This window comes from Diplotaxodon limnothrissa, linkage group LG3 (genome assembly GCF_057381915.1).
Source record: "Diplotaxodon limnothrissa isolate DT_005_m linkage group LG3, D_limnothrissa_male_GT1.1, whole genome shotgun sequence".
NCBI classification, from domain to species: domain Eukaryota; kingdom Metazoa; phylum Chordata; class Actinopteri; order Cichliformes; family Cichlidae; genus Diplotaxodon; species Diplotaxodon limnothrissa.
In genome coordinates, this window is record NC_140598.1 from 50,997,780 (window position 1) to 51,010,598 (window position 12,819).

The 12,819-nt window shown below is 41.8% G+C and overlaps 1 protein-coding gene across 1 annotated transcript in view; it reads left to right on the forward strand.

Annotated features, from left to right (window-relative positions):
* Positions 1 to 8,727, forward strand: part of chd3 (chromodomain helicase DNA binding protein 3) — a 57,274-nt gene extending 48,547 nt beyond the window's left edge. The window contains exon 40 of the mRNA XM_085349541.1: positions 6,536 to 8,727. Coding sequence (XP_085205667.1) covers positions 6,536 to 6,639 — 104 coding nt within the window. The 3' untranslated portion in view covers positions 6,640 to 8,727. The remainder of the gene's footprint in view (positions 1 to 6,535) is intronic.
* Positions 8,728 to 12,819: the final 4,092 nt, after the last annotated feature.

A 12,819-nucleotide genomic window follows, 5' to 3' on the forward strand; every position in this document is an offset into this window, starting at 1 on the left:
GAGTATTTTAGCACCTTTCGGTTTAGCTCTGTTTTGGTTCAGTGACTGCTCTCAAGACTGTTTCCAGCTGCAGGCAGCTGTTTTCAGAGAAAATAAATACAATATATGCATCCTGCCCATCCCCGGGAGCAGCGAGTGATCGTGGTGGAACAGAGCTAAAATGACAGAATAGTGCACTTACAGTGTCTTCACCACTGAGGGACATTTTCCATAATTTCACAACTTTGTAGCTCAAGACTTCATGTTTACAGGAGTGGATGCATTTTAAAGCTAATAAAACAGCTAAGCTATCGTTAGTCATGAGCTGATTTTTATGAGACTGCATTTTAGGAAACATGTTCCTCCGGGTGCCTGACTGATATATAGGATCAACACCGATACTAATGTCTGTGATGTAAAAATCCGATATATCGGCTGATTTATTTATTTTTTTTCAGATACACGAAACATGAACAGGTTTCACTCGCACTAGTTATTCATTTACGCTCTGCCCGAAGTCTGCTCAGATCCGCTGGTTGTTGTTTGTAGCGTTCTGAAAACCTATCCGGTCGTTAAGTCTGACATCACTAGCCGTGTCTGGGCCTAAACTCCGCTGCAGGTCCATATATCAAACGATCACTATGGCATTACTGAGAGTTGAAAAACTGTCTAAAGTCTTTCATCTTTAATAAAATGATCAGCGTTCTGCTCTACCAGGTGTAACAATTGAGTTTAACATCCAGGCATCCATGAAAATGGAATTTATGACATTTAACGGAGTTAGAAGTTAGCAGGAAGTTAGCTCGCTAGCTTCTATCTAAATACAATATAGCATGTCCTGACTGCGGGGTTTTGGAAACAAATTAAAACGTACAGCTCTGCTATCACTTCCAACATAAATGAAGACAGAAAACTAAACAGCAGTGACGTTTGTAGGGTTACTGAAGTTGGGTTAGCTGGTATATAATGATGTGCTACGTGACCGCTAGCGACACAGCTATGTTAGCATAATATAAACAAGCTAGCTTTTTTTTCCACTCGATAAAAGTTAACGTGAGTGTTCTCGGTGGTCAGGAACAAATGTAATTGCATGGCAGGATGCTGTAAAAGGACCAAACTTCAGCCAGGACAACAACTGAGATAATCCATCCACAATACGAAGTTAGTCATTCATATACTGGGCTGGGCTGTAGTTACATCCTAAGGTTTTAAAAACTGAGCTTAAATAAATGATTAGCGGTAATAAAAGCCGAGTGAGGTCAACAGGGATCACTGACTGTTTTAGGAGCTTTTTGAGATCAAATAGAAGAAAATACATAATATTAAACATGTTAACAACACAAAAGCCATATTAAACGCAGACTACTTTAGGCCCGGAAGTAGGATTCGTCACGTCATCACTTAACGACCGGATTGCCAAAAGGGATGTTGCAGAAGGCCCTCTGGTGGGAAAACTATGCAACGTCAGTGATGGCTAATGATGGTTCTTCCATTTCTTTTTTAAAATTTATCAGCCGTTATAAATGTCGATATCGTTCGATTGTCAATTAGCTAATATCGGCTGATGATATCTTAACACAGATTGCGCCCGTGAGCAGCTGAAGCCTGCTCACATGTGGTTAATCATTAAACTCTGGACAAGCAAACTACAAATGAAGGCCAGAAAGCTTCCAGTATCAAATATCTTCTACCTTGGAAAGAGTCTACATCTTAACACAAATATGTGTTTGGAGACATTAGGCTGCTGTCTGTATTAATAGTCAGATAACATGGCAGTCACATTCATTTGAATGGACTGATTCTTATATAGCACTTTTCTGCTCTACTTGTATTCACACAACCTCTTTTTTGTACATCTAAGCGCTTTGTAGCCGACATATTTACATTCTGATGACTACATCAGGAGCAACTTGAGGTTCAGTATTTTGCCCGAGGAATCGAACCAACAGCTTTCCCATTAGTAGATGATCTGCTCTACCTCCTTGTCACAGCCACCTGAGGGAGGTTTAGAAATTATTTGTGAGGCTTCAGGTATTAGTAAGACTGAGAATAGAAAAAGATTCAGGGTCACGAAGGATACGTAAAGAATAATTTACCAATATGTTTTTTGGGGGATAATCTTTATTTCCTGACAATTTTCTGGAGTGGGGATGTCCTTTCTCTAGCCTATAAATAAAACCACTCACAGTTTCAGAGCTCGATTTTACGATTTGTACCTCCAGAAGCATATTCTTCGTTCTCAGTTGTATGTGAACCTCCTGCTACATGCACGTCTTACTTTTCCTCTCTTTCTCTCTCTCAGTTGGGCTCTATAGATTTCTAAAAAACAAGCCCGCGTTTTTGTGTTTTGTTTTGTTTTTCTTCTTTTTTTACTTCCTGAAAAGTTGACAGTTTAGAGACACAGGGTTGTTCTTGGTGAGAGGTTTTTGTATTGATGCACTCACGCAAAGCTTTTCAGCGAGGGGAAAAAAATGCTGCTTTTCTTGCCAACCTGGCAGCATTCACTTCTATCAAAGAGTAGGCAGGACCTACAAGGGAGAGACACAGACTGACATGTTGGCCAGGAATCATTTTTACTGCCTTTTAGATTTCAGATGCACCATCCAGCTCAGTCCAGAGTTTCAGGCTGAGGAGAAGATGGCTTTTCTGAGAGCTTGCACACAACGCTGGGGGGGCTGGGAAGGGGAGGAGCTTGAGTAGATAGATAGAGTTACTTTGGCAGCAGAAAGACATGTACACTGTTGCAGACATCGCTGAGGGAATCTTTATCTGGTATAGTACAAGTGCTTCATTGAATTTCTCCTCCTGTTTTATCTCCACTCCTTCTTTACCTTGAATGCCTTTTTTGGGCCCTGCTGAAGAGGTGCTGTGGGTTTGTGAGGGTTCAGAGTCCTTAATCTTTAGAACTGAGTCCCATTTTTCAGCAGGTGAAACCTGAAATGTTGTTGTTGGGTAGACCTTTTTTCAAATTAAAGATTCAGATGTCGAGCATTTAATTACCTTTAATGGTTATATTTAATGACTTTCCTTTGGCTTTTTTTGGCAGCATTATCTCACGGTGATTGTTTTCACACTTATAAAATCGGACAAATTCCACCAGTGCGACCAGGCGCAGCATTCAGCATTTACCAGCAAAGCTCAAAATCAAAAACAGCAACAACAAAAAAAGGACTTTGGGACATCCACGTGTTTTGGGTTTATGTGACTAATTAATAGTAAAGATTTCCCTGCTTTTTTGCCATGGCAGTGCTTTTAAAGTGAAAGAGCGCCAGCAGGAAGCGAAGAGTAAACAGCCAGCAGTGAGGCTGTTCTCACTGAGATAAAATCAGAAACAACAAGCATTGGTCCATTCCTGTGAGTCCCTGGTGTCCAAACATGGCGCAACTCTGCCACGAGGTGCACTCATTAAGTACCGATTTCTAAAAAACACAATAACCAGAGTTGTTGTTCTGATTTGATGACTCCTTCATTAAAGATTATGAATTGAAGATTTTTAAGGCGTACTGTGATTTGCTGTAAGAACATTAAAGAGAGAGTGTTTTCTCATTATTTGAACAGTCTTCTGTCTTCTGCAGCTTTTCTTTTTTTTATGCAACTCCTCATTTCTCCTGCTCTTTCACCCAGTCTTTACCTCGATTTGTTTTGGTTCTTATCAGATTTTGCTTGTCCCACACACTAACTCTCTACTGGCTCATTCTCTTGATCTCCTCTGTTGGCCTCCACTGGCGAAATGCCATACGTTTCCCCATAAGCGGTCCCCCCCTCTGGTTTCAGACAGACGCACACGGCTTCAACACCCCTCCACCCCCACCAAACGTCTTCACTTCAATACACTTCGTATGACATCTTTGATCTGCACAGGGGTGTTATGGCACTTCTTTCCCTGTGGCGCAAGTCAGACCTCTTTTGGTCCATTCTTGGCCTTGTTTCGAAAGGAGCGCTAAACTCCCCGTTGTACTCCCTGAGCAGATTCATGATGGTGCGCAAATGTGGGAAGCACAGATCCTTTTGCTGGCCAGCTGTGCAAAAAACTTAATTTTTATGTGTGCTTGTGCGTGTGTGCATCTGTGTCCTTGTGTGACCGTGTGCGTGCTTGTGGATAAAGTGTGTGTTTACTCATTGCTGGCCTCACTCTGTCCAGGTTAATAGTTATGCATTCTGAGGTTTGGTCAATATTGTAAACAAACTTGATACTGGATATGTAAAATGATATATTGATGTACTGTATTATGCAAGTTTTCTCATTAAAAGTATTAAAAATCACACTTGGGTGGGACTTATTCGCCAAAAAATAGAAATGGTAAAAAATGGCCTGTATTTATATAGCGCTTTACTAGTCCCTAAGGACCCCAAAGCGCTTTACATATCCAGTCATCCACCCATTCACACACGCATTCACACACTGGTGATGGCAAGCTACATTGTAGCCACAGCCACCCTGGGGTGCACTGACAGAGGCGAGGCTGCCGGACACTGGCGCCACCGGGCCCTCTGACCACCACCAGTAGGCAACGGGTGAAGTGTCTTGCCCAAGGACACAACGACCGAGACTGTCCAAGCCGGGGCTCGAACCGGCAACCTTCCAATTACAAGGCGAACTCCCAACTCTTGAGCCATGATCGCCCCGCAATAGAATGAAAATTGCTGTTTGTAAGATTTTGAATTGCACCATGTTGCAAAACATTGACTTATACACACTCACCACACATCATTAGGTACAGCTTACCTAATGGGCTGGATCCCCTTTAGCCTTCAGAGCTGCTTTAATTATTTGTGGCACAGTTTCAACACGGTGCTGGAAACATCCGTCAGAGATTTTGGTCCAGATTTTGGTGTTTAAATGATGCTCAGTTGGTACTAGGGGACCGATCTGGACCACTGATTCAAGGCTGATTCAATGTTGCAGCAGAAATTGAGACTCAGTTTCCTGTTCTTAGTAGAGAGGAGTTGCATTAGATTTGTCCTTCTCTGTACCTTCGTTGTATCAAGTGGTCATTTGAGTTAGGTTGCCTTCCTATCAGCTCAAAGCAGTCTGGCCATTCTCCTCTGAACTCTGACATCAACAAGATATTTTCAACCAGAGAACTATCCGATTGTTCAGTCTGACGTCACTAGCCGTGTCTGGGCCTAAACTCCGCTGCAGGTCCATATATCAAACGATCACTATGGCATTACTGAGAGTTGAAAAACTGTCTGAAGTCTTTCATCTTTAATAAAATGATCAGCGTTCTGCTCTACCAGGTGTAACATTTGAGTTTAACATCCAGGCATCCATGAAAACGGAATTTATAACATTTAACGGAGTTAGAAGTTAGCAGGGAGTTAGCTCGCTAGCTTCTATCTAAATACAATATAGCATGTCCTGACTGTGGGGTTTTGGAAACAAATTAAAACGTACAGCTCTGTTATCACTTCCAGCATAAATGAAGACAGAAAACTAAACAGCAGTGACGTTTGTAGGGTTACTGAAGTTGGGCTAGCTGCTATATAATGATGTGCTACGTGACCGCTAGCGACACAGCTATGTTAGCATAATATAAACAAGCCAACTTTTTTTCCACTCGATAAAAGTTAACGTGAGTGTTCTCGGTGGTCAGGAACAAATGTAATCGCATGGCAGGATGCTGTAAAAGGACCAAACTTCAGCCAGGAGAACAACTGAGATAATCCATCCACAATACGAGGTTAGCCATTCATATACTGCTGCATGGGCTGGGCTGTAGTTACATCCTAAGGTTTTAAAAACTGAGCTTAAATAAATGATTAGTGGTAATAAAAGCCGAGGAAGGTCAACAGTGATCACTGACTGTTTTAGGAGCTTTTTGAGATTAAATAGAAGAAAATACATAACATTAAACATGTTAACAACACAAAAGCCATATTAAATGCAGACTACTTTAGGCCTGGAAGTAGGATTCGTCGCGTCATCACTGAACAACCGGATAGAAAGCACCTACCTGGGGGTTTTCCCTGTATTCTTGCAGGGTCTTTAGCTTACCTTAAAAAGCCTTGTACGAGTTATAAAAACCTAAACCAACTTCACAGTTGGCATAAAGAGGGAACCATCCATAGAGAGCAAAACTGTGGATTGCATTGCACTGTGCCAGTCCCAAAACATCCTTTATAATGGTGTTGAGTTTGTCCGTAGAAAGTCCAGGAACTGCAGTTTTTGGCACTTTGGTGTCGCCGTTGCACGCTTCGTTTATAATGTGGAAGCTTCTCCCTTGGCTCGGAGGCACCCACCACAACTCCCCTCTTAATGATTTGGAAGAGCAGTGCCCTCTTACTGTTTTTGTGTCGAAAAGACATATCGCTCTCTTTCTCCAACAGCCCCGCATCCAGAATGCACTTTTAACCCAAATCACAGTGATTTATTGAAGGTAAAACCTGTCGACACTTTCAATAACACAAGAATCTGCTTTTCTTTTTCTGCATCGAGTTAGGAACGAGCACAAGGCTTCAAGTCAGATGTATCCGTCACAGAAAAGACTTTTCATGCCGAATTGCTTAAACTGAACTCGTGTCTCTTTCTCCCCCCACCGTCACCATCCGGCAGTGCTGAACGGGCCTCCCATGTCTGTAAAGAAGGAGCGGGAAGCAGAGCTGCTAGTCAACCGGCGGGAGCAGCGCAGCGGAGAGGTCATCTGTATCGACGACTAAACCACACAGACACGCATACACGCTCACACTCACACACTGAAATCCGTCTGCTGCAAAGACACCTTTGATTTCTCTCCTAGAAAGTTCTGGCGGTGAAACCAGCGTCGCTGAGCTCCACATCACAAAGTAATTGACTGACTGAGGGTGAACTTGTTGACCCGCTAGTGATTGTAGTTCCTTTCTTTGACACATACGCACGCATACACGCAGAAGTCCTCGAAAATGTTACTCTGCTGGCTGGTACTCCCTAAAAAGCTCAAGTCACACACAGACACACACATGCAGAGGACATTAGCACTCACGCACATGTGCACTTACTGTCCACGGACACACACCGACAGTACACGCAGTCCAACTTGTCTCAAAAAACTTCCTGTGACCTTTTCTTGTCTGCCTCAAACCATTATACTCCTCATAAACGACCTCCTCGCAGCGGCCTCCTCCTCCTCCTCCTTTAGGGATGCTTCTAACCTCACACAAATGCAAGCATAAACACACACACACACGCACGCAAACACAACGCTAAACCCACCTCAACCCTAGAAACCTTTTTAGATTTCTCAAGTAGACCATGTAACCTTCTTCTTCCTCCTCCTCCTCCCCTTCTGCTCCTATAACCCACGACAGGAAGCTGCATGTGAAACTAAACTCATTTCTGCCATTGCACTCCATCTGCCCCCCACCCCCCACCCCCCTCCTGAAGCATGCTCTAATCACAATAATGCTGTCTCGTGAGAAAGGAAGAAAAATATATATATACGTCAAGCTGTGCCTACAGTCGTTTTAATACTGTTTCTAACTCTCAGAGAAAGGCTGAATCTCCGATGTCTCAGTCCAAGCAGCTCCAAGCACAGCTCCGGCTTCTTCTTCTTCTTTCATTTTTTGTTTTGTTTTTTTTAACCTTCACTTTGTTTTGATGGTACATGTTCTGATAAAACACACGCAGAAAGGTATGATGCATATATTCAGGACTCGTCTGACCACAAAGTATTTCCCGCTTCCCCTCGTTCCTAGTTTATGTACAGAGCTTTGAGGTATTTGGGGGGTTTGTTCCAGAAAAAGGTTTTTCAGAAACCTCCTATGAATGTTTATAACCTTTCATAAGCAAGTCAGTGTTATTAAATCCTATCGACCACCCTCAGCACTCCTCCCTCCTTTCCTTCCCTCCCCGTGCCCCCTTCAATCAACCCTTTTTTTCTGTATTTTTTTCATTTCCAAGTTTCTTTTTTCGTTCTACAAAATCCTGTGATATACAGTAATTTACATATTTAAACAGCTCATTCGTGTTCTCTTGTGTTTTCACTCTCGCGATTATGAGTATTGTCGTTGTCGATGTTGCTGTTGTTCTCGCCGTTGCTATTTGAGAAAGAGCTTCTACCAAAAGACATTTTTTGTAACAAGAAACTATGAAAAACAACACAGTATGTGCGACACACGGTGCACCTCTTCGCCATGTTCGTCCGATGATTACGAAAGACTGTAAACGAAGAAGTTGAGCTAACTTCAGAAGTAGATATATTACATGAAAACTTTTTTTTTCCTCCCCCCTCGCTTCCATTTTAGATTTGGGGCTTGCAAATGACGTACGTGTATAGAAAACGGGACATGTGTAACCCTAAATGCTTCTATGAGCAAAATGAAAATGCATACTATCTAACTCTAGGAAAAATACAGTCATGCTGAAAAATTCCACTTAATATACCGCATCATTTAATAAAAAGCCTTAATAAAGAAATGTAAAGTCATTAAAATGAATTAAGAACCTGATGTCAACCTGTTAATCCTACAACATCCTCTCTTTTACGTTAAAAAGCCTAAAAAACAAACAAAACAAAAAAATCATGGTAGACAGGAGTTCATTTATCCCATACATTTAACTCTTCCCAGGAAGTAGTCAGAGTCCATTTTACAAATGTTTTACAACCCCTGAACTAAAATGTTACATCAAATCAATCACTTAGTTCATTTTTTCTGGTTTTACTTTGTCCTCTTTCCAAAACGTTGTGTTGATTTCTGGGTATTTTGTGTCACTGTGTATGTAGTTGGTGCCGATTAAATGATGAATGGCAGTGAAAACATTTCAATGATGACGCATCTCCTCGTTTTTTCTTTCTTTCTTTCTTTCCTTTTTTGTTTTGTTTGTAATAAAACTGAATGAAATGATTAAAAAAATTCTCTCTGTGGACTTCATTGAGTAAAAAGCGCTTTGAGGCAACTGTTGTTGTGATTTGGCTCGATATGAATAAAACTGAATTGAATTGAAAGGATGATTAAACACAACACGTGCATTTAGAGTTCTGTGAAAAACGAAGGAACTAAGCCAGTACATAGCAGCCAGGTGTTGATAATTAAATGCAGTTGAATAGTTGTGATGTAAAAGCTGAAGTTTTCACAGTTTACTGGTCTGAAACATTCAGCTGTGTCAAAAAAAAATCAATAAATAAATGCCACGGTCTTACAGGAGTGACCATCCCAGTAAGTTCACCTTAATCTCAGACAGTGCAGTGCTCAAAGAAACTGTAAAAACAACCCAGGAGCTCCATCTCAGACTCTACAGGCCTCAGTTAGCATGCGAAATGTTAAGATTCAAGACAACACAATTAGGAAAAGACTGAACAGTTATGGCTTGTTTGAAGGACTTTCAGGAGCCTCTTCAAAAAAGAAGCTTATGTTTGTGAAGTACGACAGAGTATTAGCTCCATGTTAACTAAAACAAATGAGAAAAAAGCCAAAATGTGGAGATTACAGTTGTCGTTTCAAGCCAAACAACTACCACGGCTCCTATACCCTCTACAACAGCGGTCCCCAACCTTTTTCGCACCACAGACCGGTTTATGTCCGACAATATTTTCACGAACCGGCCTTTAAGGTGTTGCGGATAAATACAACAAAATAAAACCTGTACCGGTACTAAAAAAAAAAAAAGATACGGGAAAAGACTCAGGGAAACCGAGTTAAAGATAAAAATGATTAAAAAATAATGCTAAAACACGATAAAAAACATGAATTTCACACCCGAGCCTCAACTCTCGCGGCCCGGCGCCAAACGACTCACGGACCAGTACCAGTGTGTGGCTTAGGGGTTGGGGCCCGCTCTACAAAATGCTTTGTTTAGATAAATTTGTGAAACAAATGATCGTCTGTCGTATCGTGTCTTGTGATTCATCATCCTCTTTATTGCACAAGGGTGTAACCATCAGCATCCTTGCATCTGTACACTGCCGGATATTTCAGTTTTTACAAATCCGGCCAACTCTTTCAAGTTGGGGGGGGGAGGTCGTTCTGACCAGATGCAGCTTTCTGCACCATGTTTTCAACCTGTTTTCAAACTATGACCTCAATGTCTCTTTCTTGAAATTTTCATTTTATTCTGAAAACAATCTTTTTTGGGGGGGGGGGGGGGGGCTAAATGTGGCCCTAATACTCTTTTCGTAATGAAGTTACATCTGAACTTCTGGGACATTGTGAACAATGAGCAGACAAGAACAAAGTGCAGATGTTTGGCTTAATGCACAGTGCTTGGAGAAAATCAAACACAACATAGCAGCACAAAGCAACTGTCAGCACGGTGGTAGAGAGGTGACAGTCTGGCCTTTCTCTGCAGACACAGTCCCTGGGCACCTTGCAATCACCAAGTCAATCATGAACTCCTCCGGAGACCAAAGTATAATATACTTTGGTCTCCGGAGGACATGTAAGCCTATCTGACTGACAGCTAAAACTTGGCAGAAACTGGTTGTGCAACAGCACATCAACAAATCTACAACAGAATGTGAAGGTGTTGCAATTGTCCTGTCCCATCTTGTGTTTCAGATCAGTGAATTTTGATCCTCTTAATACAATTCAGCCTCTCCAGTGGTCCTCTGCTCTCATGGGCGAACTCAGACTATTGTTGTCTCATAATTGTACTCTTTGTTCTGCCCTGTGGCATCAGTGAGCTTTGAGTACTATTATGTGGACCAGTACCAGTTTCTGCAATGCTACTTTTGACTGGAGTGGCTTCCATCTCACAGAAATTATTTCAGGGCAGGGATAGCTCAGTAGGTAGAGTGGTGGCCCCATGATCAGAAGGTCGGGGGTTCGACTCCACTGAACGGCTACCCTGAGGTACCCCTGAGCAAGGTACCGTCCCTACACACTGCTCCCCGGGCACTGCACTGGTGGCTGCCCACTGGGTGAATGGGTTAAATGCAGAGGAACTATTTCCCTATGGGGACTAACACGCACACTTTACTTTAAAAAGCAGAAAAAAGACTTTTGCTGTCTGCAGTCTAAGATGATGAAGTTGGCTTTTTTCTGCTAGACTACAAACTCCATGCCACTCCAACAGGGACCTAGCTTGATAGTGCAGTAAGCCATTTATCTACCGTATTCAGCCTCACGGAGCTGTAAACCTTCAGTCTTTTCACACAGCAAGCAAAACTACATTTTAGAGAAAGAAAGATACTAAAATATGAAATAGCATCACAATATTTTTGTTGATGCAGTATTTTGAATGGAATCAGTGAAAACAAATCACTGAGTCTTATTTTTTCATCGAGTAGAAAAAATAAAAGAGGAGTCAGTATCTAAATGTGCAAACATTAGCTATATTAAGTTTCATGTGGAAGGCAGTGAAGTGAGCAAGTTGCATTTTAAAGCTCTTAAATGTTATTTCTTCTCAGTTTTTAAATACCACAGTCACGATCACTTAATTTGTGTGAACACCACCTAACACCCAATTGTCTTAGTCGCTCTGCTCTGATGGTGGATGCTGCAAGAGTCTGGAAGCTCTGAGGACGCCGCGCTGATTCAGTGTCTCCCCTTCGCAGGCCCGTCTGCCTCCCACACGCACACATGCACAGCAACCTTGAGGAGCAGATGACTGGTGATTCACAATGACTAAAAGGTGAAGAGTCACCCTGCTCTGCTATTCAGAACAGACTGCTGCCGCTCACAGACGAGCGTTCACTGTTATAGGAGCTTTGTACTCCCTAATAGGAGAGTCTGGAGATGATTTCAGCTCCCATGAGGTACACACTGGGAAGCCCTCTGCAGATAGCTCTACATCTCAGGTGAATACTCTTCTGTACTGTTCGTGTATTTTTACATTTATATCTTGGGCTTGTAGATGTTTTTGTTTTTAACGCTCATCAGTGTGGTCAATCGAGTCAGAACCCATCTTTTTACATTTGATGTCGATGTACTGATGTCTAACGTATTTAGTTTTCTTCTGTACATTACTTTGTAATCAGTATCTTGAAAGCCCAAAATGTATTAATATATTTATTAATTGCCCAAATAATTTAATATCTGCTTTCCTGCTATTAACAATTGGTTATTTGTTTCCATTAATATAAATATGACATATGCAACAAAAGTGAAAGTATGCCACAATACAATATCACATCTACACAATAATAATAAACAATAAAATGAGACATACTGGTGAAATACAAACTTCTAATAAAAATTAATCCTGAGCTGAACTACTCACAGGTAACGCCAGCAACAAGCTCACTTACTTTATATGACAAGGTGTCCATAACCAAAAAGACTGACATATTTTACTATTTATTGGTGAGGTGCAACAAACTGTAAAAACTGCTGGTCCCATCAAGCAGACAAGGAGTAACATAAGAATTTTTGAAAAATTGTTTCAGAGCCAAGCCAGAAGGTCAAACTTTACTGGTCAATTTACAGTTATGAGCTTTGAGTAAGTGACCAAAGAGGCAAAGTCATGGATACGCAACCATCCTATATTTTTTTTCAGGCATCTGGGGTAGATCCACAATATATATAATTTTGGGTGTCTTTGGACCCCCCCAGGAGGAACTACAAAAACACTGCTGAGGAAAAGGATGACTGGAATTCTGTGCCTAGCTTGTTGCCACTGTGACTCAACTTCAGATAAACAAAAGAAGATGGCTGGATGGACAGAAGTATGGATGGGCTCTTGCTCTAGGACGTTTGCGAGTGCAGCCAGTACCTTGTCATGGCACCACTTGTATCTGCCTTGGTTAAGAGCAGACATGTACACTAATAAGATATTGTAACAGCCACTATGGTGTGGTGTCCCTTTAAGACACCCAAGTCGAGGGTTGATGGTGTCATCAGTTTGTGCCACTGCTCTGCTCTCTCTCTCTGTGATGGTGTGAACATGTGCTTACACGCTAGTGCATGAGGAGGGACGGATTTTAT